General features: G+C 39.1%; 2 protein-coding genes and 1 long non-coding RNA gene across 8 annotated transcripts in view; 1 reads left to right on the top strand and 2 right to left on the bottom strand.

Annotated features, from left to right (window-relative positions):
• Nucleotides 1–887: 887 nt before the first annotated feature.
• LOC135079724 (uncharacterized) lies at nucleotides 888–1,802 on the bottom strand. The gene is made up of 3 exons (XR_010258881.1): nucleotides 1,614–1,802; nucleotides 1,252–1,520; nucleotides 888–1,166 (listed from the first exon to the last, which is right to left on the bottom strand). It is a non-coding gene; the product is annotated as an uncharacterized LOC135079724 (long non-coding RNA).
• A 567-nt stretch (nucleotides 1,803–2,369) lies between these two features.
• LOC135080048 (muscle M-line assembly protein unc-89-like) lies at nucleotides 2,370–19,163 on the top strand. 5 transcript variants are annotated; one of them, XM_063974721.1, is made up of 18 exons: nucleotides 2,370–2,587; nucleotides 2,807–2,918; nucleotides 3,751–3,866; nucleotides 4,399–4,469; nucleotides 4,668–6,506; nucleotides 6,656–6,710; nucleotides 6,815–6,922; nucleotides 7,310–7,440; nucleotides 8,386–8,461; nucleotides 8,547–8,609; nucleotides 8,694–8,752; nucleotides 8,974–9,068; nucleotides 9,325–9,559; nucleotides 10,185–10,302; nucleotides 10,637–10,905; nucleotides 12,238–12,415; nucleotides 13,688–15,246; nucleotides 15,597–19,163. In XM_063974721.1, the coding sequence occupies exons 1-18, from the start codon at nucleotides 2,580–2,582 to the stop codon at nucleotides 15,956–15,958; spliced, it is 5,454 nt and encodes a 1,817-aa protein (XP_063830791.1). In that variant the 5' UTR covers nucleotides 2,370–2,579; the 3' UTR covers nucleotides 15,959–19,163. The 5 variants fall into 5 exon arrangements, with proteins under 5 accessions (XP_063830791.1, XP_063830790.1, XP_063830789.1 ...); XM_063974720.1 differs by having other exon boundaries at nucleotides 9,325–9,646; XM_063974719.1 differs by having other exon boundaries at nucleotides 9,325–9,661.
• LOC135080052 (guanine nucleotide-binding protein G(o) subunit alpha) overlaps nucleotides 18,484–26,993 on the bottom strand; it is a 62,565-nt gene continuing 54,055 nt past the window's right edge. For both annotated transcript variants that reach the window (XM_063974730.1, XM_063974729.1), the window contains exons 5-8: nucleotides 23,420–23,548; nucleotides 21,698–21,827; nucleotides 20,981–21,134; nucleotides 18,484–19,869 (exon numbers count right to left, since the gene is read on the bottom strand). In XM_063974730.1, coding sequence (XP_063830800.1) covers nucleotides 19,682–19,869; nucleotides 20,981–21,134; nucleotides 21,698–21,827; nucleotides 23,420–23,548 — 601 coding nt within the window. In that variant the 3' untranslated portion in view covers nucleotides 18,484–19,681. The remainder of the gene's footprint in view (nucleotides 19,870–20,980; nucleotides 21,135–21,697; nucleotides 21,828–23,419; nucleotides 23,549–26,993) is intronic.

Here is a 26,993-nt window from a genome sequence, read left to right as displayed (position 1 = left end):
TGCTTGCTCAGCCCTAGGTGCGACCCATCAATAGTAATGAATGTTTGAACTTTCTAGCGTATTTATTATTAGCGTGACATTAACAACTGCGAATACAAACAACAACGCTCAAAATAAAGCCATGATTGAATTACTTGAGCTCTGAATTCGAGTAGTAAATTCGTTTTTAAACATATCTATGAGTTAGAAACAGGATTGTATGGTAAAAGTAGGGAAATACAGTCATAGTAAGTAGTACAAAAAATACACTACGAGTAAGTAGGTACTTAGTAGCAGACTCGCACCCGAACTTCATAAGACCCTGATTATGTGTAATCGAACCCGGGACTAAGTAAGTGTACATCGAAACCCCGCGTTTCGCTTGTATTGGATTAGATACAAGCATTTACCTTGCGTGGTGTCTTCTCCTCGTTACCCGACAACTCGACGAAACTTCTATAGAGGGGTTGGATTTTTAATTTTACTGTTAGGTACTTACTTATTAAGTAAGTTATCTCTTTACAAGGCCGTTGAGGCGGAAAAGTCCTCGAGTGGCCGGAAGACGTAGCGTGGGTAGGCCTCCTACTAGGTGGACCGACGAATCGGTAAAGGTCTCGGGAAGAGCCTGGATGCGGGCAGCGCAGGACCGGTCGTTATAGAAATCCTTGAGGGAGGCCTTTGTCCATCAGTGGACGTCATTTGGCTGAAACGAACGTACAAACAAGTCCATATTCGCTTGGCCTCGACATTTGGGTTAAACTACCCCCTTGTCATAAGTTCATAACCCCAGTCAACTAGCTGACTGAATAGCTGCCTCTGTATGCAAGCTCTCTCTGATCTTTCTACCTGTATTGGTAGAAAGAAGCAATAGCAGAATTGGAAGTATTCATTCAATGAAACAATTAAGATAATTAGACTAATATTTATTTACATAATATCCTTAAACTTAATTAATTTCCTAACTAAAACATTTCCATCTGTGCTCTTTTTCTTTTCCTATGATTAGCGACCATGCTGGCTGTAGTTAGTGGGCAGTCTCCTCTCTGGAGCCACGCAGACAGCGAGTTTTCAGTACTGGCGGCCGCAGCGGCGCGCTTGCGTTCACTGGCTGATAAAGGCTGCATGGTTCCCAATGTATCCGTAGACACACTCGCCGAAAGCAGCAATCGAAATCGTTGTTTAAACGTCTGAAAGTAAAATCAGAAAATTTAGAAACTGGATTGCACAAATTAGTTTTTGTTCAAATGTTTATTTCACATTGCAGGTACTTACATTTTCTAATGTAGCTGCAACTTCCCCTTTTATATCATGTTTAGCTATGTAGCAGCCCAATTCATAAAAATATTGACTTAATTTATGCATGTCTACAGTACAAGCATCTGCATTTAGAATTTCTCTGTAAGAATCTTTGTAAATTTTTGGTAAGTCTACACTGACCAAGGGAGGTCTTCTAGACTGAAGAGATTCTGCCAGCCACAAAGGTATTTCAACATTTGTGCCGGCTTTTAAATCGTCTTCAGCAGCTGAAGGATCTAGAAATCCTGAAAAAGAAATTTTAATATGGATAAATTCATTCAGATAGAATTGAACAAAGTTTGAACAATTTCATCCCAATTATAAGTATTATAACCTACCCATTTTCGGTAAATCGTGTAAAAATTTACATGGCACTTTTTCATTGGTCACTAAAATATCTGTTATTGATAAATAGTTCGACATTGTATATTTATTGGGGAAATTATATGATAAAAAATAAAAAGCATAGCAAAACAAGTCAGTTACGAAAAATAATAATAAATATTTTGACATATCTATTTTAACGAAAGGACATCATATTCTGTCATACAGAAGACGCACCATTATTTTACCGTTTTTATCCAAAATACGTTTTTTTGGGAAACGGAACGTAGTGATTGATTTGCAGGGTTACCAATTTGTGGGGAATTTACCAAATTGCGGGAAACGCAAACCTGATTGAGGAATGTATGGGGAGTTTCAATTTGGGCAAAATGTGTAAGTTTGAACACAAAACACTATATTTAACATAGAATTTCTGCAGGACTGATTTCTTATAATATGGTTTCATTTGAATGTAGTATAATAGTTTGTCCTAATAATATAATTAATAATGATAATAATCAGATTTTGTTGGTCTCACGGTTGATTGTGGCCCCTGTGTAACCTGTGTTATATACTATTAAAAACAAAATTAGAAACAAAAACACTTTTACTTTATTTTTTATACATTTTTTAGGTGTTTTATTTATGTGGGAAACGATCAAACGACAATGCGTTTGGGGATTTTATCATATTACTAGCGGCAACTCTGCTAATTTGACAGTGGCTGTCAGACGATTTCTTATGATTTCTATAATCTGTGGATTGATTTCTTGACACGCTTGCGCCGTGAAATGACGCTCCTTTTGCGATTTGTAATGTAAACTTGTAAACATTTCCATAAAATCTAAGAAATTGCTACTCAATTATTCACAGTATGTGTTTTTATCTACAAGTTATTGGTTGTGGAGTGCAATTCTAAAGAGTGCGATCGTGAAAATCATTTCTTTTAGTGTGTAAAACTACCCTACCGGTACAACAAAATGTCGGGGTAAGTTTTAACCGTTCTATCTATGTATTTAAGAATTTTAAACTGTCTTTCTTTCTTTTATTATGTTAAAAATCTTATCAAGATATATTTTTTCATTCCCTCGTTTCGGAAATAATTGTTTTTTTACTATTTTTCTCTTGCGCTGTTTTGGCGCTCTTACTATGAGCCGGATTATTCTTTACACAATAGTCCTCACTAGTTACCTATGTCTAATTCTAGGAAAGCATATACTATGAAGGAAATGAAAACTATAGTAGAATATTTGGCAGAACGCAGAGCTTTTGCCGAAATAAAGGGTAGGAAGATGTGGATGGATTTTGCTAACTCAAAGGTAAGTGGAAGAATTTATTGATTATGTATTTATTTTTTATAATCTAAATTTGTTTATTGAACTATTTTTTCGTATGGATAGCGGTACTAATGGGTACAGTTAGTAGGCTAGTAACATTATGTTGGAAGAAATATAAAATAATGTATTAGTTTTCCGCCTGCATACAAAATGCATAATACACATTTAAAATAATATTTATGCTACATAACCATGCCATACCTACATACTGTAAAAGTGCATACAAAGCAATGTTTCAAAAATACTTCCAGTGCCACTCAACTTCATGTTACAGCACTTTTGTGTATTGATTAAAAATGAATGGTCACCAACTTGGAGAATTAATTGTTATGGTTAACAGTGTAAAATCACTGTTGTAGTTTTTAATAAGAGGGCTTATGATCATATAAGTTGATCACTTAAGAGTTTTCTTAGGGCTTAAAAATGATTTTTTAAGTCTGGATCTCTCCAAAACCTTGCATTTCTAACTTTTATATTTCATAGTAGGACCTTTTACATATTTGTTTACATCTATAAAAATTATAGGCATCTGTTAAACCTTGAGTTAGCATGAAAATATACACTATAAGTCACTACCCAAATTAAAAATACCACTGACCATTGTAATAGTCATTAATAAGTTGCTAATGACTTCTAATTTTATAATTAAACTTATAATCATTATAGTCAATACCTAATTGCTTTCGTGGTATAATTTAGCAAAATTGTGTTTTAAACTTTGATAACTTCCAAGTTACTTGCTAATGTAACAGTCCCAATTGTTTGTTAAAAACAACTTTGTGGAGTAGTTCTCACAACTTCGTTGCATTTTTAGTTGACGAACCGAACGTGGCAAAGCCTCAAAGAGACTTTTCTAAAGAGAATTCTTCCTGACATTCACAACCCATACTACAAACTGACTGTAGATCAGATCCGATGCTTCAAAGAAGGGTAAGTCGACGTTATGTCATAGTAAACCTATACATTAAATGCGAAAGGTCAGACTGACTCACTCATCACGGAATCTCAGAAACTATAACACCAACAAACTTGAAATTTGGCAGGTAGGTTCCTTATAGAACGTATTTTACGAAACTCCACCCCTGAGCGGGTAAAGCGGAATCCACGAAGTCGCGGGCGGCTGCTGGTTATTTATACATTGTTTAATGAACTGAATAGCGAACTCATAAACAGTGGAATCTGAATACTGTGTACAATTTGATATTATTGTCTATTTTTTTACCAGAAATTAAATTCAGTGTCTTCATGCCCAAGAATCCTAAATGTAACCTATCTTATTAGTCTTTTATTTTATTTCTATTTCACCATCGATGTGTAATTATTTCTATTGTGCTCGAGCGACTTACATAAAGTGTGCTATTAAATTAAATTAACGATAAAATAAGTGTTACATATTCAATCGAAAATGAGAAGTTGAATTATCATAAAGACTGTTGTATCTGTAACTTACTTGCGCTTTTAGGTATGATGTCATAGCAAGAGAGAAAAGTAATTTGGAACATCTTCAATTAGAGGACGCCTGGCCAACCAAGGGTATTGTATTAATATACAGTAATAAATTAATAGGCTAGACTTTTTAGAAATAATTAAACATTTTGAAATTATTTTCAGCTAGCTTTTTGACCCTTGCTTAGAAATTACTTGTAAATATTACTATGTATTAATATTAGATGTAGTAAGTATGCTTAAGTATATTTATTAAAGTAATTTTGGATTACCTGTTATTCTTAGCTGAAAAGGAAACGGATACAGAAACTGAAAAACCAGGCACTAGTAAAGATAACAACGGGGACGCAACAGGAGGTGAGGACACACAATCTGCAAAAATCCAATCACACGACAGAGCATCCGTCGACACCGTGATTATAGCCAACTGTTACGAAACCGACGACGAATTGCGAAGGGTTTTAGAGTCAGACCTATCGCCAAAGCCTAATAAAAACCAAAACCGAGCAGTCAATCCTCCAACTAAGTCAATGCGAGATTTAATAACCTATTCGGAGCCATTAACGCCAATGCTTCAAGAAGTTTTGAACGATTTTGCATCTGAAGACGATTCGGACAGTGAACTTAGAATGCACATAGTCGAGCATGAAGAACCAATAAACAATGTCATTGAAATTGAAGACTCAGATGACATAGGTGATAAAGACAAAAATGCAGCTAACAAGTCAAAAGCGGACAAACCGACAGAAGACAAGATAAAGGAAGAACCAACTGCAGAAGATAAGTCAAAAAGGGATACAACCACAAAAGATAAAGCTAATGAAGACAATTCAAGCATTATTCAAGCTAATAAAGATATAGAGGCAGACACAAATGACGCGAATGAGGTAATAGAACAAGAAGTTTCTTCAGAAAGTAACATAGATAAAAACAAAACTGCAGAAAAAAATATCGAGACAGACAAATCCGTAGGTGATTCCTTAGACAAGGATAAAACTAATGAAAAATCTGTTCAAAGTGAGTCTGAAATAAGAAAATCAGATGAATTTGTACAACCTAAAGTGTCATCATTGAAACTAAAAAAGCGAAAAAGTGTTACTGGTAACCCAGATAATAAAACTGACAAAACTGATAAAGATATGTATGAAATAGTTGAACAAGACATTCCAGAGAAATCTAACGTCGATACATTGTCAAATTATGCTAAAAACAAAGATGAAGTAGTGTCTTCCACTGTGTCTCAGAAGAACACTCAAAATTCTTCAAACAGTGACACAATTCTGCCAAATAATCAGGAAGCTCTAAATAATCCAGACAAAAGTGCAACCACTGTCGATCATACCCAAAATGATAACTCCAAATCCTCTAATATTACTGAAGAGGCAGTGAAACTTAAAAAAAATACGAGGAAGCGAGCCACTTCCCAAGACGTGGCAGCCACATCAAAAACTAAAAAAGCTAAGACAAACGCTAATGGTAAACAGAAAGCTGTATCCGACACTGATGATGTTGTGATGAAAAAGCTAATTAAATCTAAACTAGCAAAAACTAAACTAGAGCTCAAGAAGAAGAATGTCATTGATGAAGTTGAGGAGCAAATTGAAAAAGAGAATGAAGTTAATGGCAATAGCAAAACTGATGGCAATGTTATTGCAAAAGAAACTGCGTCTGAAGAAATGCCATCTACCAGTAAAGCTGTCATAAGTTCGCAAGACGCGTCAGAACTGAACCTTTGTTTGAAGAGCGTCAGCTTATATGATGAAGAGTTCAATAAAGTCAGTTACATCGAGTCTGAAACGAACGAGCATGAAACTTCACCGGCTGAAATGGCTGAAAATAAAGCCTCTACATCTGCTCAAAATAAAGATAACGCAAAGAAATCTGCTACAGTAAATGGCGGCGAAAAGGTGGTTCCTAAAACGACCACAGAAGCGAAAGAAGATGCATCTAAGAAAAAAGGCTCTATCGCTAGAAGTATCGACGAAGTAGTAATGCTCAAGTCACATTCGGAATCTGATGACGAGTTCATAGACCCGTCTCCAAATGTCAAAGTCCCGGTTAGTCGAGCTGAGAAAAAAGCGCAAAAAGACAGCGCTTTGGATAATGTATTTGGACTCCAAAGTGGTAAGTTGTTAGAATGAATACTTATGAGAAAGTGGCTGAGAATTGGCAATAGGTTTGCCTGTTTACTTTTGGTAAAATTTGGTTTCGCACATTTGCTTGCGCGGAAGATTGTGAAATGGGAAAATAATTGAATTGTTTCTTGTTTTTAGGTGGTACGAAGCGTAAGAAGCGAATAAGTTACCGGAGGAACTCAAAACATCAACGGTAAGTGAGTTAACTCCTTTCAATATTTGCAATTAAACTTTGTAAAAGCCCTTGTAAAAAATGTTCAGTTGGTATGTTGGTCTAATGTTTTGTTACTTCTGTAGCCATCACCAAGAGTCAAGTGACTCCAGCGAGTGGACTTCAGAGAGCGACAGCGAATCCTACGTGTCGCCGCCCCGAGGACGGAAGAACAGGCAGACTAGGAAGTATTTGTGAGTACGACATAATGCCTGTACACACCACGTTTCTTAAACGCGCGTCGAATTAGGGGATACTTCTCTTGAGTATCACGTCTGTGGCGTTCGTCGATTAAAAAACGTGGTGTACACCGGCCCTTAGTTTAAACTTTAGGCCTGAGTCAGACAGATAATCGCGCGGCTGCTGGGCAATTCTCGTACTTTTGCATCAAACCGAAAACGCACGACTAAGGTCTCAGTACCTCGCCACTGAATTGAGAACCACCCACAAATCGCGCGTATCTGAAAAAGGCCGTTGTTGCGTTTTGCAAAATACACTGCGAAACACGCCTTACGATTGATGCGCATTATTTTTACATGAAAATTGCCGCTGCGTTAATAATATGTATGATTTCCTTACAGAAAGCCACGCTCTGCTCGAATACACTCCTTGGAGGACGACGGAGGCCTGTTCGTAATGTACGGCAAGAAAATATACCCTCTAGTCAAAGATGGAAACATCATCAAAAATTATCTCACGTATTTACCAGAAAGTAAGTTTATTATTTATTATTAACTTTACAATTTTTGTATTTTGATTCTAGGCATTCTAAAGATGCACATTTGACTCAATTTTATAGAAAACTTTTATTCAAAGAGGCGTGTGCTAAACATTTTAGTAACGTGCTAAAAATTACTTTTGTTCGTTTGCAAATATTTTTTGCAACCGAATGCAGATGAATAATGCATCTCAATTTGCGATTTTAATCCCCTGCTGATCGAAATCAGGGTGAGACCCTAAATAACGAATAGGGTGCCTGTAGCTGAGCTAAAATCTGTGCATCCCTGCACCTCTTTTATGCACACCCTAGGCTGACCGTAAGCTCAATGATCAGAAGTACTAAACAAAAAGGGTCCATAAACTGTAGGGCGTACGGTACCTATTATTGAAATAGGTACCGTACGCCCTAATCGATAGAGTTAATAAAATGATAAAGTTAATTTCTGTAAACGCGACGCGAATGTGCATCTTATGACCACGAAATTTAAACCTTAATTTGATTGACGCCTATGGACTTTTTTGTACGTACAAGTCATACAACTATAAGAGCAGAATGTTTGCATAATAATGGTGGGTCAATGTAAAACTCAATTTGCGAGTGCAATTGGCCACTTACACTATTGTTATTTGAGATTCAAACACGTGTGCGTTATTTCCTATAATATTAGGGTGAGGGGCCATCTGTGTCCATTGCATTCAAGGCTTGTAAAAAATCGTATTGTTAAAATATTAACTGTAAAAAAGTCTGAGACTCTTTTATAGCAATTTAAACGGTTTTGGTTCAATCATATGTCGTCTGAAACCAGATAAATTTTATTATGTAACAAGCAAAATTGTAAACAGGGCATCCCACTTAACACCAGGTGCAATTGTGGACAAATACCTGCCTTGTTATGCATAAAAAAAAACTTTTTCAATTTAATTTTAATCATTTCAGGCGATCCCGAAGAAGAAGAGTCATACTGGAAATTAAAATATGTGGAAGAAAGGAAACGTGTTGCTGAATTGAAAAAGTAATAAAATTATTCAATTGGTTTAATGAATAGCACTCTTGAATTATTAATTCATCATATTTTTACACTCATTGTTTTATTACAGATTGATAAATGAAAAGAAAGAAGTTGTCAGGGAAAAATCTCCCATTTTGCCTGCAAGGCCTCGGTAAGTAAATGTTAACTTTACAATACGATTTGTTTATTCAATTAATTTACTATCAAGATACTAAATACAGAATACAATTTTCAGCAATCTGTCGACACTTCAAGTTCAATCGCCACTTAAAAAGCCGTCAAATATAGACAGCAGTAAGTACTCCAATAGCATAGATATGTGTACAGACGACAGCACTTCAAGTTTATAAATTTTTGTTGCAAACTGGTCCCTATTACAACCATATAAGAAGTTACAGTCTTTAGCTTGACGTGCAGTCGTCTGCACTTTATTTATTTATTGTATTACAGTGTAATACTGTATTATCCATAAAGTATCAGAAATAATGTTAGTTTATGTATTATTCTTATTCCAGACATAGAAATGGCGCGCGCTCCGCAAAAAGAAACCAAAGAGACTCCGAGTGATACGGGGAAAATTCTCAAGATTAAATTCGCTAAAGACAACCATGTAAGTGATTCAATAATTGTTTTTAATATTGCCTGTATGCTGGCAACTCTATAATAAAAAGACAAAATTGCACCCTTTAAATGTTATTCATCATTATCATCATCTCAGCCATAGCCAAATGTTATTCTATAATAAATGTAAATTCATATTAACTGATTTGCTTTTTCCATATTTTACGGAGTAGTTAGTAGATTTGTTAATAAATATATAGTAGGCAGTAATATTATTTATTTATATTTTGAATCCATAATTTTAGGAGGTTCTCGTCGAAGGTCACTGGTCTCAAATCCATCCGATGCTAGCGGACGTGGTGCAGATATTCAACAAGGAATCCGATGCCCCGTCCACCACAACCAGATCGACGACGCCCCAGAGGCCGGCAACGCCCCAAAGGCCCGCAACGCCCCAGAGACCCGCAACGCCGCAGAGAGTGGCTACGCCCCACATATTGTCGCCGCGTAAACCGCACGCGACATATAGGCCGGCCTCGGGTAAGAAAACAGCGATGGTCCGCAAAACGACGTCTCAAGCGATGGAGACCGTGTCTCTATCGAGCGAAGCGCCCACCCCAGACGAAGGTATTCCCAGGATAGGTAATAAGGTGTTCGCTTTCTATGTTAGCTAGATTTTAAAGTCTCATTTCCTTTCATTAAATCATTCACAATTATGAATACTTGTGTGAATGTGTGAAAGACACGGCTTATAAAAAAATTATGTGTGTTACAGTGAAAACTTATAATCGGTCAAAACTTTTGACTGCAAAAATTGGTCAAAAGTGGTTTTGACCAAGGACATTATTAGTCAAAACCACTTTTGACTACATTCAATCAGTCAAAAGTGATATTGACCAAGGGCATCGGTCAAAACCACTTGACTGATTTTTGCACTCAAAAGTGGTCTTGACCGATTATGAGTTTATACTGTGTAACATATAATAAATTGCTTTGTCTGCCCATGATCTATTGTAATTTCCACTCAACTTCATATTGCACAAGCACAGGGTTTGCGTTTTTCGGTCTTATTTGTCTCTACCATCATCTCAGTGTGAGTAAGAAAGATGTATGGAGCTGAAGAATACATTACAGAAATGTTACAACAATTTTAAAATGTTTTCAGAGACCCTAGAAAAGGTGAATAAACTAGAGACGGAAATATTCAAAGAGATAGAAAAGATAGATAAAGAGGAAGATGTGGAACAACCAAAAGAGCAGCCACAAAATAATGTCACCACTAGGTATGTAATAAAGTAATAATTGTCTTAAGGTGTTGTAATAAGTGTTATTTTGCCACAAAAATGCACTAATATGCAGTCACTATACATTTTATTTATAACTAGCGGCCCGCCACTGTTGCATTGGAATTTCCCGGCTTTTCTTTCTTCTATAATGCATGGTTTTATACATATAAACCTTCCTCTTGAATCACTATCTATTAAAAAATCCCAATCAAAATTCGTTGCGTATTTTTAAACATCTAAGCATACATAGGGACAGACAGCGGAAAGCGACTTTGTTTTATACTATGTAGTGATAGTTCCTTCTTTTTTTATGTCCTTTTCCTTCCAACAGGAAAAGAGCGAGCAGGACTCGCAAATCTTCATCCACTCGGACTTCAGCGTCTCTCTCTCCCAGCTCGACTCGAAGCCCTAAACGTCAGAAAACCTCATCTGACGCACCCCAGGAGACCGAAGCTCCACCCAAGAAAGCTAAGAACAAAAGCAGTTCCAAAACGGAGCTCAAGGGATCCAAACAGTCTGATGCAAAAGAAACAGTTGAAGCTGTTGACAGCACGACTAGTGTTACGGCAAAAAAGGAGTCACCAAAGAAAACTGGCACAGGTAAGACATAAGACACCGATGTCAATGGATATGCATTTATTGAGCTGATAAAAATCTTGTTCGTAAGCATTATGCAGACCAGTCACTTCTCAATTCTATTTTTGTCGAGTTTCTAAAATATTCAATGTTTTATTTATCGAAACTGCATTCCTATTCCTCTTCTCCTCTTTCCTCTTTTCAGCCAAATGACGTCCACTGCTGGACAAAGGCCTCCCCCAAGGTTTTCCACAATGAACGGTCCTGCGCTGCCCGCATCCAGGCTCTTCCCGCGACCTTTACCAGATCGTCGGTCCACCTAGTAGGAGGCCTGCCCACGCTACGTCTTCCAGCCCGTGGTCGCCACTCGAGAACTTTCCTGCCCCAACGGCCATCGTCTCTACGAGCTATGTGCCCCGCCCACTGCCACTTGATTTTAGCAATTCTGCGAGCTATGTCGGTTACTTTGGTTCTCCTGCGGATCTCCTCATTTCTGATTCGATCACGCAGGGAAACTCCGAGCATAGCCCGCTCCATCGCCCTTTGGGTGACCTTGAGCCTTCTTATGAGGCCCATAGTAAGCGACCACGTCTCAGATCCGTATACCATCACTGGCAAGGCAACACGCATTGGTCAAATACTTTATAGGTTGCCAGGGCCAGAGGTCGTCGGTGTTGGTAGCTTGGCATCCCCCGGGGATTCTTCGCACCCCTTGCCCCACCGTTACCGTGACCGCTACCGTGGTCCGGGATAGTGGGGCCGCCGGGGACTAGGGGCCGTTTTTTTGTTTGTGCCACCATTTGGAGGGTTTTGCCCTAATCGCCACGCTTGGCAGGCGGGTTGGCGATCGCAGTTTTTTACTTGGTTTCGCACGCAGACGCTGCTGCCCGTCCGGTGCTACAGGAGTTTGTCGCCTCTTACGACACGCCTCCTGTGGGCGGTGGTGAAAAGTATTCTTTTACGGCCGTCCCCACACGGCACAGCATTCCTATTCCAACCATAGTAAAATATATATTATGTTTAAGTCTCCAGTCTACCCGAGCTGTCATTGACGAATGTTCCGTAATTATAATTTCCGTAATAATAAAATATATGATCTATATTTAAACGATTGACTGAAGAACATAAAATGCATTGTGGTGCGTGTATTTGTCGTCGACCTCATAAAGGTGGCAGGAAGGCGATGGATGCAGGCCGCCACCAACCGGCCATTGTGGAAATCATTTGGGATCATCATTTTTCAGCAGTGGATGTCCTATGGCTGAAATGATGATGATATGTGTATTGTGTTAACTGCGACTTCAAAACCAAGATTAGTTGTTCTTCGCAATCTTATAGCCTGCATTTTGTTCCCAGTTGCTGTGCACACAGAGTATAACACCAGATCCAACAGCAGGAAGTCCAAAGCGCCATCAGTGGAGACACGGGCCAGCAGTTCTCATGACACCTCCCGTGAGCCTCGCTACATGTTCCCGGCAACCACACGCTCTAGGAAATCGCACAACCACAGCAAATCTCAAGACAAGAACAAACGGTAAACTAAAGTACTGACGTACGAATTTTTTATTTAAAGTGTATTTTATACGTGATGTCTCCATGTGCGAATAATTTTATCATTGACGCCCGAGTGGCGCTCGTATGTTTACGATACAAAGTCACTTTACATAATATTTTTACTTTAGCGAAATAGTCATAAAATATACATATTTATTTAGAACTCTTAAGATTGAATAAGATCCTTTAGGGATTCTCCTTATTACATAAGGCCTATTTGTCCTATGTGTAACATAAAGGAAGTACAGTAAGATTTTACTCATATTATTTTATCAAAGAAATTGGATTCCGCAATTTTAGAACGCTTATTTTATACATCAAAAATATTATTGTTACTTTTTCATTGTGCACTAATATTGTAATTATCAAACAATGGAATCGGTACATTTTACAAATCATTAGTTTCAAAATTGAAGTTGGTATTTTATTGAATTTATTAAAGTTTATAAAAATTGTTTTTAAACGATCTGTGAAAAGCGAAAAGATATTTGTACTTTTTAAAAAATGTACACTGTTGACGTATGGGAGCAGGTGTTACATATTCGATCAATAAATACTTTTGTATAATACTTGTGTATTATTTTATTTTGTAAGCCCACTAGATATAAATATTAATTAAGGAAAATAGAAATAGAATATAATATTGGATAATAAAAATAACATAAGGGTGCTTTCGTTTGTAAACCTGCTTCCATTGTGCCGCTTATTGCATGTCGCTTAAATTAAAGAACTTGGATAGACAGATTTACACTCTACAAAAGAGTGTTCGCGCTGAAGCTAAGAAGGGGATATATTATGCACTACCCTTTTAGCACGGGATTGCTTGCCGTGTGTTGAGTATTTTACCAAATTGAGGCTGGTTTTAGTGTCACGCGGACCGTCCGGTGCGGACCCGCTCCACACGGCCAATCTGTATGAACTTCTAGGGAGCGTTTTAGAGTAATGTGGTCCGGAGGAACCGCTCCACTCCCTAGCAGTTCATACAGATCGGCTGTGCGGAGCGATCCGCACTGACAGTCCGCGTGACACTAAAACCAGCCTGAGAGCTAGATATTTCAAAATAGAATTGACAAATTGACAACATAATATCATTCAACATACTGTGTATTGGCTCCACTCACCTCTTCATCTTTTCTTCGCTTCAGTGAAACTCACTTTTACGTTTGCATATTTTTTTTAACCAGTCATTCCTTTTGTCTGTGCTTTCTGCTTTTTCCTTATACTAAGAGCCGTTTCTTTTCTCCCCGCACAGCTTGGCTAACCTACCCGAGACATTCTGCTTGCCAATCATAAACGACGAAAGCACTCAAGGCTACCAAGACTCGGACATTAGTCCTCCAAAAGCAAACCATAGACGAAAAAGAAAGTTAAGTCTCTCCACAGTTCTGTACAGAAGCAAAAACAAAATGCATCGCGTTAAAAGAAAATCTTACCCATGTATAACAGAAGAGGGATCTAGCGACACAAGTAGCGCTTTTCAGATCATAGTACGACCTGCAAGTAACAGCAGCCTTAAATCGGAAGCATATAAGACAGATTCCTACCAATTGTTATTTCCACAAAGCAAAAATGTATTTAGACCGCTTGAGAAAATTGATGAAAATACTCCTGCTCCAAATAATAGTTTGCATCCGAACAGACACCCTGCTCTAGATGGAAGACAGCTAGAAGTACGTATAAAGAGATTGAGCGACGAATTCCTTACTTGTTATTCAAACGTGAACACAGATGGTAATTCTAGCAATGTATCTCTGCCTATGTCTCCAGAGTTATCGATTGTAGAAAACTTGTCTGTCAGCAAAGAATTGGTGAACAGTATCGAGAATTATCCCACCATAAATGAGATGCAGGCAAACAGTACGAGCGATAAGGTGGTTCATAATAAATATTTAATGTCTGAAATCGATGTCAGCATGCCTCTCATGCAACAAGAGTGTGGACTTCATGAAAGTATCGAGAGGAAAAGAAAAGAGTCCGGTCATGATCACACAAAAATGTCTTTGGTATCGGACTCATTGCTAAATAAAATCGACACCGTAAATATTGAAGATGCTCCTTCTCTATCGGAATCGCTAGATGCCAGGCTTAGGAATTTGTTACTGGAAAGTGCTAGGAAAATGTCCATATCTTCTATAAAAGAAGAAGATCGTAACGTAGAGACAGCTGGTGCTAAAGAGGTGCAGAAGAAAGAGAAGTCAAAAAAGCGATGTTCAACGCCTCGAAAAAAGAGGGAACCTAAAAAGCCAAAGGTGCCGACTGTAGATCCAGTTGTGGAGGAAGAAATAACGGAGACCTGTTCATACGGTGGCAGAAAGTCTTGCCCGCCTGTCATCCAGATTATAAGCGATAGCGCTACGCATAAGGAAAATACGATTGTCAATACTGATAAGGATAAAGTAGTCGCCGAAAATAGCAAAGGAAGGAGAAAGAAAGACGTCATAAAAGTTAAAATATTGAGACCAAGGAACAAAAGTCGGTCTAGAAGTCCAGAGCCTACACAGAATATTAGCAAAACTACTCTACACACAGATAGTGGTATTCATGAATCTGGTTTAACGGTTCAGGGTTTGAACGATAGCATTGACCTGATACATAACCACTCGGAGACGTGTCTCCTGGCCAACGAATGTATGGGCGATAGCGTAGAGTTTATTGAAACGAACACAAAGTCAATCATATCGTTGAACTCTGATTCAGCAACATCATCTGATAAAGTTTCTCTCAAGAATCGTCTAGTGTTCCAAGACTGTCAAGATTTCGTACCGGATCTATTCTGTGAGAATGCTCAAAGCTTCTGTCGCATTGACTATGGTAAGGCTAATTTATTTTGTTTTCTTTAATCTCAAGTTAAGATGATGCTCGTTCACGATAAGTCTAACGTTTAGAATTATAGGTCTAGGGGTTTGTGGTATGGAAGCTGCACGGGAGGGAGCAAATGTCATTGAGACTTCAGATTTGTATGCTGTCACGTCATAATACGTCAATATCACCATCCCTCCCGTGCCGCTCGCATACCTCCAGGCACCGACTTGGTTACGCGATATACCTAGTTTTAACATAATAAAATGATCTGAATTTGACATTTTATCCTTGCTACTAAACTAACATGAATTTAGTTTTTAAGAGCATTATGTACCTTCTATTTACCTGCCATTTTTTAGTTTCAGATTCAGCCAAACATAAAGATAATGCAAGCGACACAGTGTACCACAGTCCCGTGGTGAGCGAGCTCTCTATCAATAGCCTCATTACCGAAGATCTTTCCGACGAAACGCCCCAGAGCTCGCAACCTTCGAAGTGGTATCTCCTCAGTGAAGACGAAACTACCAATACCAACCTCAGCCCTGCACAAAGCGTGGGTGCCAATTTAAAACAAATATTCCCCGTTACTTGCGCAGTACCAGACCTATCGACTATCACAGAAAATTCGAATGATATTAGCAGAAAACGTACCACGGACAGCGCCAATAGCACTCGATTAGATTTTAATTCTCCAAATGTATTTGATATGAATTATTGCTAAGTTATTTAATGAAATGATTGTAATGTAGCGCTGAGCGCAGCTAGAATAATTGAATAATAGTAATTGATTGATAATATTGTAATGTTTATGCAAATAGTAATATAATTCATGATTCCAATTATTCCGTGTCTAATTCTATAGCTAGTAGGGATAGGACTTCAGCACAGGGTGTTAAATAAAAACAACATGTTATTTGAACATAAAAATTAGAATATAATCATTTTCAGTAATTATTTAAAATTATACACTTAAAGTACATTTATAGTAAATTCAATAAAAAATACCAGTGCAGACGAGATACAAAAAGAGAAAATATTGTTGTTTTAATTACATCGTTGGTTAAATACATCGCTTTCAGTAAATGCAATACAAAAAAAATCGGAACTAAAAGAAATCAAAGTTAAGATGTCACTCGATATAGAAAAATAAAGATAAGATTGAATCACATTCAAAAATTACCCACTAGTGACTAAAAATTTTACTTTCTTAAACGTTTGTTCAAATAGACGGGACCGCTCGGCGTGCCCGCGCCGCGACCGGCGCCAGACCAGTAGTGCGGCCGCGACCGGCGCCGGACCGGTACAATGCGGCCGCAACCGATCCGGCCGGTACAGTGCGGCCGGCCGGTCACGGGTCCGGCGCCGGTCGCGCGCGGCGCTGCAGGCCGAGCGGGGCCACGCACGCGCTAGAAATAAATGTTTACATGTCATCAATTCTAAATAAGATATTTTTCAACATTGTACTCTGATCAGTACGAATACGACTATATTAGACGCCGGGGCCGCGCCGGCGAAGCGTGCGCTGCGCCTCCGCCCTTACACGAATCTCAGACATAATTTAGTTATCAAAGAACATACAGTATAAATAGTGAGGTTAGTATTAACTTTGGCAAATATGAATGAAGCATGGTGATATTGTTTTAGATCGACAACGTTGTGACAAAGACTCTGCGTTTATGACCGAACGCCGCTCAACTTTCTCGTACGTCGCATCGGGTGGTCCTCGAATCTTCGCTCGTCGTCGTGTGATGTCTATCGACCCGATCATTAAACGCTAATCCCTTAAAAAACTGCATAACTTCCCCCGTCGTGGATCTAATAAAGCGCGAGAACATTTGAGCCGCAACAATTCAGTCTTCGAATAAGAAGCCCACGCACATCGCAGTATTCGCAGTGGCGAGAGTCGCTTGAGCGAGAGACGTCGCCGCGGGTGTGCGTCGGCGCCGAACTGTGCGCTCCCATCGCTGTCTCAACCTTATAAACTAAACGTGATCCGAGCGAATAAACAATGCGGCAGTGTACAAAATTTACATCACATTCACTCGAAATATTAAAGCATACAAGTTAAACGTTCAGCGGCGGAGGAACACATTGAAATGCGATACTGACGACTTTAACTTATATCCACTACATCGGCCGGCGGGCGGGTGCGGGCCGCGACGCTCGGTGCGGGTAGGGTTGCCAGGTCCAAAAACACATAAGCCGGACAGCAGGCAGTCTAATAAAAAGTCTATGTCCGGCTTTATCCGGACGCCTGGCAACCCTAGGTGCGGGCCGTCCCGCGCTACAAGTGGTCGCGGCCCGTCGCATTCAAGATGGCGCCTCCCGGGCCCGCACGCGCGTCACCGGCCGCAAGACTCCAACCTCGCCGCGGACGGGAGGGCCCGCCGGCGAGAACTTTCGAATGATTAAATCCGCATCCACCATCACTCACTCTTTAAAATGTAGTGTGAAGCTTACTTAAATGTAGGTTTTTCGGGTTGAATGTAGAACTGCGCTAATATTATTTTTATTAGTTTTACGTACACATATTGTTACATAACAGTAAAAAACCTACCTAGCAACAAGCGAGCTCGGTGCTGCCACCGAGTCGCTCGACACTGCGGCGCTCGTGACTCGCTCGACACTGTGCGTGACTCGCTCGACACTGTGCGTCGCTGCTGGGCCGCGCGGTCGGGCCGGGTTGCCCCGCGGGCGCGCGGTCACAGTGTAGGCGTTACATTTTCATTTAATCACTTTATACATACTCATAAACACAAAATGAAAATAAATCACCTAACTATGACGATAGTAAAGGTTACTGTCTAATTGCATTATTAATTAATGTTTATTGATACAGTTACTGTCCTAATGCTTAAAAGTAAGATTTTACTTTATTATTAATAATAAATTATGTTATATAGTATATATGTATAGTGTTGATTACGCCGATTCGCGAGTGTATACAAAGTTTATATACTCACATAACTTACACGTGACGCGTCTCCTGCTCGGCAAATAAATATTCGCATCCCCCTCTACCTACAGACTGCGCGTATGAAGATTATCATGATCGTAAACATTGGTTAATCACTTAAATACGAAATTAAACATGATAAATTTACATATACCACTTCTAATACGAACGTATGCTAGATAAAATAAATACCTAACATGATTTTTTATATTCGAATACAAGAATAGATCTTATATGGCTACACCTTAAGGATAACTGTAAAGTGATATAGAAAAAATATGAACACAAAAAATATTTAAGATTGTATAATATGGCATAATAAATCAACGCTCTCATAGGATAAACAATTTGTGCGTAGTATGCTTAAACTAAACAGTAACACATCACTCGAGGATGCAACAGAACTAGCTCAAACGATTCGAGGCGTGTAAAATAAATGCTACCACAGCGGTCACAGTTGTGCATCAAAAGTTTATAAAAAAATAATTTCTCATCGCGATATAATACTTAATAATGGAATGACGTCTTGTATCAGTTAAAGTAGGCCTGTGAACGTGTTCATGCTCTCACTACCGTGTTTCAGTACTAAATATTGGTTCCTTTCTGTTTTGGTCCGTAAGAGAGTGAGTATATAAGCGCGGTGTTCCCGAGCCCGCCCCAGCGCCGCGCAAGCGACCAAGTGCTCTATTCACATAGCGATAAGGGGTATATTCCGTTTCATTCTGTCCTGAGATCTGCTGTGAGAACTTACATGTTCCGTTATTTGTGCGAATATGTTCTTATTGTTATTTTTAAGTTACTTTGTGCATTGGAACGAGTGTAAATGTTTTTATTCACAGGCCTAAACGGAATATACGTAGTAAAGGTTGTCTGTGCACTCGCCGGGCATCGAACGCGGGCGCGTGGTGCCGGCGCCCGGCTGCGCGTAGCACCAACATTTAGAATCGAACGCTAGATCTAATAACGGCTAGATAGCGGCGGGAACCCGCGGTAAATCAAACACGGTTTATATTACAGGGAAAGGTGCTCGGTGCCAGCGTTACGGGTCGCCGATAGTCCGGTTACCTTTGAAAACGAACGGTCGACAAAGCGAAGCGATGCAACATCGATATTAGACTGTACCGGTAGAGCGAAGTTATCGCGATTACAACAGCGATATTGATCCACGTTTCAAAGTCAATCGATTGACTATTGGTGACCCGAGCAACGCTAGCGGGGCTGCCGGACGCAGCTAGGCTCGCCAGTAAGCAGAGTTCACAAAAATATATTATACCCGCTGCCCGCAAACGACGCCTGGCGCTGACGAGGTAGAGAGAATTGACAAACGGAACGAATATCTGTCGGCGATCGTCGCACCAGTCTCTGAACCGAACGAAAACGCCCTCCGCTTTCGCAAAATCAAATCATGACCCACTCGAGGAAGCGTGAAACAAAACGGCTTGGATTGACAGTGACGGGCGTCGAGCGTGATATTGACGCGGTCGGCGCCTAGTACAGGCCGCAGCCGCGCAGGTTGTTGGCGATGATGACGTCGGTGACGGCGTCGAACACGAACTGGATGTTGTTGGTGTCGGTGGCGCAGGTCATGTGGCAGTAGATCTCCTTGGTGGTGGACTTGTTCTTGGCCTCGAACTGCGCCTGTATGTACGCGGCCGCCTCGCCGTACTCTTGCGCGCCTGGAAACCGAGCGAGAATGTTACGACTGTCAACAATGTCATCATGACGACTATTTTCTAGGTGTGCCAGAAAAACTATGTACTATATCACAGAAAAACTATGTACCATCATCATTCGTTCGTTCGTTTCAGCCAAATGACGTCCACTGCTGGACAAACGTCCGTATTCACAAACATTGCTATGAGGTCCAGTACGCGTGGACGCACAGGGTGACACACGAATCAACCAGAGAGCTCTATTCAACTCTCTGCGTTCGATTTGCTGTTTCACTTAAGCAAGAATCGTTTGTGAATACGGGCGAAAGGTCTTGCGCTGCCCGCATCATCATCATTAAGTGTCATATGCCAGAGAAACTATTCATTGGCATCAGGTGGTTTTGTTTCCATTGCACGATTTACCACAGGCCATTGGCTGATTTCGCCTAGCCCTATGGCCAATGAGGCAAAAAAGACAATATTCCTAACTCGTCTGTGAATAGGGACCTACCCTTTTCCCCGACTTACGACATCCACGGGACGGTTGCGAGTGCTACTCTGCTCTTGAAACTATTAAAGGCTTGGGCAGACCAAACGCGGGGCAGTAGCAGCGCAGTTTGAATTCGGGCCCGCGCAAGTTGTGATACAAGAAACTCTTTGAACTTTGAAATGTGTCACACCACATTTGAACGCGGGCCCGCGCTCCAACCGCGCCGCACTGCAACTGCCGAACGACATACGAGGCGGCGCGGGGGCGGGACAGAAGCGGCGAGAGCACGGGGCCCGCGCTGTTGTATTACTATGGCGGCCATATAAGCATGACACACCGGACGCAGGGCGGTAGCAGCGCGTTGAAAGCGGTTTTCGAATATTGAATTTTTTGACAACCACCCGCGTTGCAACTGCATTGAAACTGCGCTGCTTTCAGTGTGGCTCAGCCGCGCTGCAACTGACCCGCACTGTTTCTGACCTGCGTTTGGTCTGTGGAAGCCTTTACAGGAAGCTCATACTAAAACTACCAATTTACTTTCAATACCATTGACACGTTCATGGGCCTTATTCCAAAAACGTACATTTAGTGGCATCATTCCCCCCACATTCCCACTAAAAAGTTAGCTAAATAATTTCAAATTACCTGTGTATTCAGGAAAGCATATAGTGAGCGGGGACTTGCGGATCTTCTCCTCGAACAAGTCCTTCTTGTTGAGGAACAGGATGATGCTGGTGTCCGTGAACCACTTGTTGTTGCAGATCGAGTCGAACAGCTTTAGACTCTCCTGCATACGGTTCTGGAAGGAGGGAAGTTGTGGGTTAAGCGCGTGGTTGTTCATGATCATTATTATTTCAGCCTATGGAAGGAAGTCTACTGCTAAGGCCACAAAGCGCGATCTCCTGTTCGACCCCTCGAGCAGGCAGGCGTTGTAAGTTGCTTTATTTACCAAATTATATCATAGGATTCATCATAATATTAGGGATTCTGATGTTATGTGATTGGTTATTCAAACCGTCCTATTCTCCTCTTTATTTATTTTGATTACCTACATCTCAAACTATGAAAAATAAATGTTGCAAGTTCAAAATTATCTAGATCTTGCAAGTACAAAATATTTTATTATTAAGTTTTACCTGAGATGCTTTAAAAGTATGTAATTTGCAATTTAACAGGAAGCAATGTTTATAAGAATTAAGAATAGGCACCATTGGAAAGATGTAAATGAGATAAGAGAGACCAACTATCAAAAATTGTTACAAGTCCCAAACGTCTTTCCAGTAAGCACTGAAAGACTACCCAGTCTGTTTTAGTCTCCTAATTTCTCTTGTCTTTTCCAAAAGTATAAGAAAGTATATTTACCGTTGTTTCGTCCTCATGCAGGACCTGGTCGTACTCGGACATGGCGACACAGAAGATGATCGCTGTCACGTCCTCGAAGCAGTGGATCCATTTCTTTCTTTCAGACCGCTGTCCACCTACGTCGAACAATCTGGAAAGTGCATACAGTTGATCAGCCCTAGTAAATACATCTTAGGTATACTATTATCTTTTCTATGATTCCGATTTCAGCGACAAGCAACACTGCCTATCGTCGCTCTCCGTAAAAATTGAGTGAATCAAGTTTTCTTTGAATTAGTATGGATGTCTTGTTGCTAATACATTTTACTGGTGTCAGAAGAAAACTTTAAGGCTGGGCACCATCTTACATTAACTTTGACAAACATCAAAAAACACCGGTTATCGTTAAAGTTACGGTCAAAGTTGCAACTCAGCCTAAAAGCGTGTTGTGTTAAATTTTATGACTTGTTCTTGTTAACAACGCAAATTATACAACCAAGAAGACCACAACAGTAGTGTTAGATTTCGACACCAGCGACAAATAGCAAAAGGATTTTCATGCGTAAAAGTAAAGAAAATGTCTGTAAATATGTCAATATCAACTCATAAGGTGAATCTAGAGGTCGCGACCGATGCGACATCGAATAAACTTTCTTTTGAATCGTAAAATTGAAACAATCCTAAAGCATTGTTTACTATGGTCGCAAAAAATTGTGTGCGTCAGTCGCACCCATTGACCGCGACCCATTATTTATTTATTTAAGGCTCGCAAAACAAGTTACAGTCATTGTTAGGACCATATTTCAAACAGAATAATAATCTAAACCGCAACTCATAAACATGTGAGCATAGAATTATTAGAATAATAATGAAATTAAGATGCCATTGAAGTCTACCATAAATGTATGATGTTATGGGAGATTGATTTTAAACATAGAACTTACATGTTTTATCTAAAATAATAATTACTAATTCAATACTCAGACGAAACAATTTACATTGGCTGCTTAATGATTCTGACGATGAACTTGAACTTACTTTACTAATACATACAATACTATCTAATCTGATATTACATAACAAATTATAAAAACATGAAGAAACTTTTACAAAATAATTCAAAAGGAACGAACCACGTTCAAGTTTAACTGCATCGTTCCAAGTTCGGTTGTTTGATAAGATGGGTCTTTCATAAACCCAAATAAAAACGAAAAAGATAAAGCCCGTTTCTGCTTTAGGTACTTCAAATGCGGAATAAATTATGGTTGCTGAGATGCAAATTGAATTCAAGAGCTAATTGTTCAACTTCCTGAGCCAATCAGTGCACTATGAAAATGGTTTACTAAAATAAATCCAATATTTTGCACAATCAATACTTGTACTGTTCTCTTTAGTTTGATTTAAACTGACTCATTAACATTGCTTGATTGGTGACACATTTCGTGATTTGTCTCATTACGCTTGTGGCCTACAAGGAAAACGAAATTATAAAGAACTCAATTATAAATTATCACTGTAATCTTTCAAGGGTTTATGGGCACAGCAAATACTCATGCATGTGTTTAGACAATAACAAATTGTGAAATTGCTTTTTTTAGCCTCAGTTGCACCACCTTAACTAAAGGTAAAACAATGACTATAAAAAAAACCGGTGTTTTTGTATAGAGTTTGACTTTTGACGTTTCTTTAAGTTAGATGGTGCAACCCAGCCTAAATAGCTAAATTGGGTAAAATTATACTCACTTGAAATTAAGGTTTTTGAAGGAGAAGTGCACTTCGACAATGCCAGTTGTTTTGACTCTAGTTCTTAAAATATCTTGTTCGGTGGGCTGGTAATCTCTAGCACCTAACCGGTCCAAGTCGTCGAGGAAACTGTAAAGAAACACAAAAATATTAATTGATAACACTGATTAATAAAAAAGTAAAGCTACACTATATCGGTGAGGAACAAACTTGACCTTCGCTGGTTGGGTTTTTATTGGCGGTCAAGCTGTAGATCCTGGCTACACAGGAGTTGCAGCGGTGGGAACGAGAGGTGAGAATAGTCCCGATGATTAATAAAAAAGAATAAAAACAATGTATTAAATTACGCAGTGAGCATTGCCGTTTTAAATGCTTCTTATGCATTTTACACACAATTTTCATTTTTCTTCATGATTAAAATCGAGCGAGCTACCGGTTAAAACTAAATCGATGGAGAAAGTGATATTTTTAAGTTGAGGTAGAAACTAGCTTTGTATCTATCATGTTGTATTCCCTATGTTTATAAGCTGTATGTTTTCTAAATATTATAAAATTAAATAAAACATACAGCAAATACAAATGACATCCACCAATAAGGAAACCATATGGCTAGCATAAATTAAAATATCAAAATCAATAAATCAACAGCACACTAAACAGGGTACGTGTAAAGAATCGCGTATTCGCAAATTATACATTCAGTCTGTTGTGATTGTGTTCTGTTTGGTGCATGATGGCCATAATTTTGGTGTGATCCCGGTGGAAAGCCGAAAACAATGGCGTTGCAATACGCCGCTTGCTGCATTGGCACCGCAGTAATAAAATCAAGGATAAAAATGTCAAACGAACGAAATATATGAAGCAGTTAGCACCTGTTTCGATGCCTACTCTAGTTCGCACTCTACATTTAAGCGGATTTCAATTAAAGTTTTTTAGTCAGTATTGCAAAATATGGACGTCATTTATTCTGCCATTTATGGTACACAAGAATTAAGAAAATAAAAATGGTTCTTTTCGTGTATAATTTTTTGAGCCTGGTTAGAGTTAAAATTTTTTCATTTAATTGAAATACAGTATTATATTGGCCTGCAAAATGTGTCTCAAAAGTATTTGATTTAGCCATATAATATGAGATATTATCTAACAAGAATATGTCTTTAAAATGTTCCAACGCCACTTTTATTGCTGAGTTCGTTCTTGACCCCAATCTAACAAAGGGTCAGATATGATCTATTATTTCAAAGGCATTCATCGGAATGGAACTCCACAGTAATGGTGACCGTTTAGGCCTATTTACTTTGCAGACAGGCAGTCAGGCAGATCCGGTGGACTGCCCACCAGTTGCTGGTAGATTCTGCCAACTATTCGTCGCATACATATTAACGAGCTGCAGAATCACGCCAATTTAAAACACTTCAGAGCAGTTTTCATCGTTAAGTTTCACCCGTTCGTGTCGAACTGGTCCTTCGAGCCGGATAGCAATCAGTCAAGTCAATTAGTAGTCAAGTGAAGACATTGGTTTTTTAAGACCAGTAATCCGTTACTGACTGGGTAGTTTATCTTGGCCAATCTTAATTTATAATGATCCATGGATTGTGTTTTCAATTTGAATTGAAGGAATCCCCACCTATGCTTTCATCTTTGCCCTGTTTAGACTTACTTTATTAATCAGATTCCTCATCCATGGTAATATGCAAATAAGTAATGGGCTTCTAAACATTAATTAAGTCATAATGTACAGTGAGATATAGTATGTCTCGTTTGCGTGATCGGAGACAGGTCCCCGCGTCCGGTGCGGGCCCACCAGTTGCGACCGCGGACGCCGCCGCATACATATTAACGAGCTAGAACGCCGCGTTGCACGCGATTCTTACATACAATTAAGAACATTTCACACTAGATTTAGTAGCACGAGTTTACATCGTTATTGTATCTGACATTGTTTTGTTTTAATAACGTTGTTGTTGCGACAAAATGGTTTTGGCAGTACATGCCTTTAGTAAGCTGAATTATTTGAGTGTTTTGATCATTACTGTGTATGTATTGGACAAAATGAATGAGTAACCAACTGGCCATGATCCCTTTAAGCAGATAAAATGAATAATAACTTTCAAATGACTGCTACAACTATACATGACTATTAACAACCGCACGAGAGTAAACTAAGTAACAGTCACCAGAGATGAATCATTTGTTTCCGACGAAGTGACGTGATCGCGAATGGTTCTCGGACGCAAAAAAGGCGATGATTTTTTTGATATCATTGTACTTTTAAATGAGTTTAATTACATGGCAAAGTAATGTAGAATTAAAATTTTAAATAACAGTCAAAAGAGCGCGTGTGAAAGGCCAAGTAGGTGAACCGGTAACTTCAACAATCTTCCAACCTAAATGAAAAACTACGTTCGCACGTCACGCGAGCTTTTTGTAAAGTAGAAACTTTTGCTGTGCGCCTAACTGCTACCCACTTGGCGGAGCTCTTTGAGTTATTGCATATGAAGAGGACAAAGGGAGGGGAATGAGCGAATGACTCATGCGATGATGGGGCGAAAATCGTTTTCACTATCGATTTGTTGAGTGTCGTTTTAAAATGGTTGTATGTAGCTGCAAATGGTCAGAACGACATGGTCTATGTGAGTAATCGATGCATTTCAAGGCCAAAGTGTATGGATCGAGTCGCCCCGTTGGCCAGCTGCCAGTACAAACCTAGATTTAACTTGCAACTTAGGGACAAACCTCGCGAGATTGCCATACAAGCTGAATTGACGAATTATAATTAGACTCGGCAACACTTGCGTGCGACTATTTCTGTCTTTGTATTTACTTAAATATGTACACGATGCAATATTCAATAAATATCGGATAATGTTGAAATATGTAATAAATTGAGTTTCTATTGTGCTGCTTTATTTTAAATAAAATAATATATTGAGGTACGTACTCAAACAATAAATGTAGGAGTGCATCACAGAAAAATATGGAATATTAGCTATCATTATAATGTCTAAATAACATTATCTTTTAGTGTAAATATGTGATTAGGTTTACATCTTATATTTATGTCTTTTCAATGTAAAATGTTAAAGGTAGCCTCCATCTCCCCTATAAACATGGATCGGTGACTATGCAGTGAGTCATTTATACACGAGTAAAGGTACTAAGTTCAATATTTTTCCACACACTTATTGACGTTGTCGTTGTGTTTTTGCCTATTATACGCAATACAAGTATTATTTATTACTGTTATTACTAATTTTTTTGAGTTTTATTACGCCCAATTGCAGTTTCTGATAAGTCTATTAACAAAAACAACAAACGAAGCAGTTAATAAATTATACTTTAGTGCTGAGTTAGATAAATCTTACAATTGACTGAATGGCCTTAATAATAATGTTTCAATATCTAAATTGATAACTCGACCGTCGGTAAAGGCCCTCTTCCAGATTTTGTTGTATGGCCATTCGCGTCCCTTCTGGCCAAAAATAACTCGAAAGGCAATTTAAAATTTGCAGCGCCGATTTATAATATAATCAGGATCTTTGTATCCTAAAATATTCAAAGTGTTCTGCTTAGA

The sequence above is a fragment of the Ostrinia nubilalis genome, chromosome 17 (genome assembly GCF_963855985.1).
Source record: "Ostrinia nubilalis chromosome 17, ilOstNubi1.1, whole genome shotgun sequence".
Classification (NCBI taxonomy): domain Eukaryota; kingdom Metazoa; phylum Arthropoda; class Insecta; order Lepidoptera; family Crambidae; genus Ostrinia; species Ostrinia nubilalis.
Note: the sequence above shows the minus strand (reverse complement) of the source record. Positions and strands in the feature narration are given on the sequence as shown.

Bases quoted from the DNA above. Each gene is read 5' to 3' on its own strand.
- LOC135080048 (XM_063974719.1), top strand. The intron at 2,919-3,750 runs GTAAGTGGAAGA...TTGCATTTTTAG, and splicing joins TGGATTTTGCTAACTCAAAG to TTGACGAACCGAACGTGGCA. The intron at 4,470-4,667 runs GTATTGTATTAA...TGTTATTCTTAG, and splicing joins GGACGCCTGGCCAACCAAGG to CTGAAAAGGAAACGGATACA.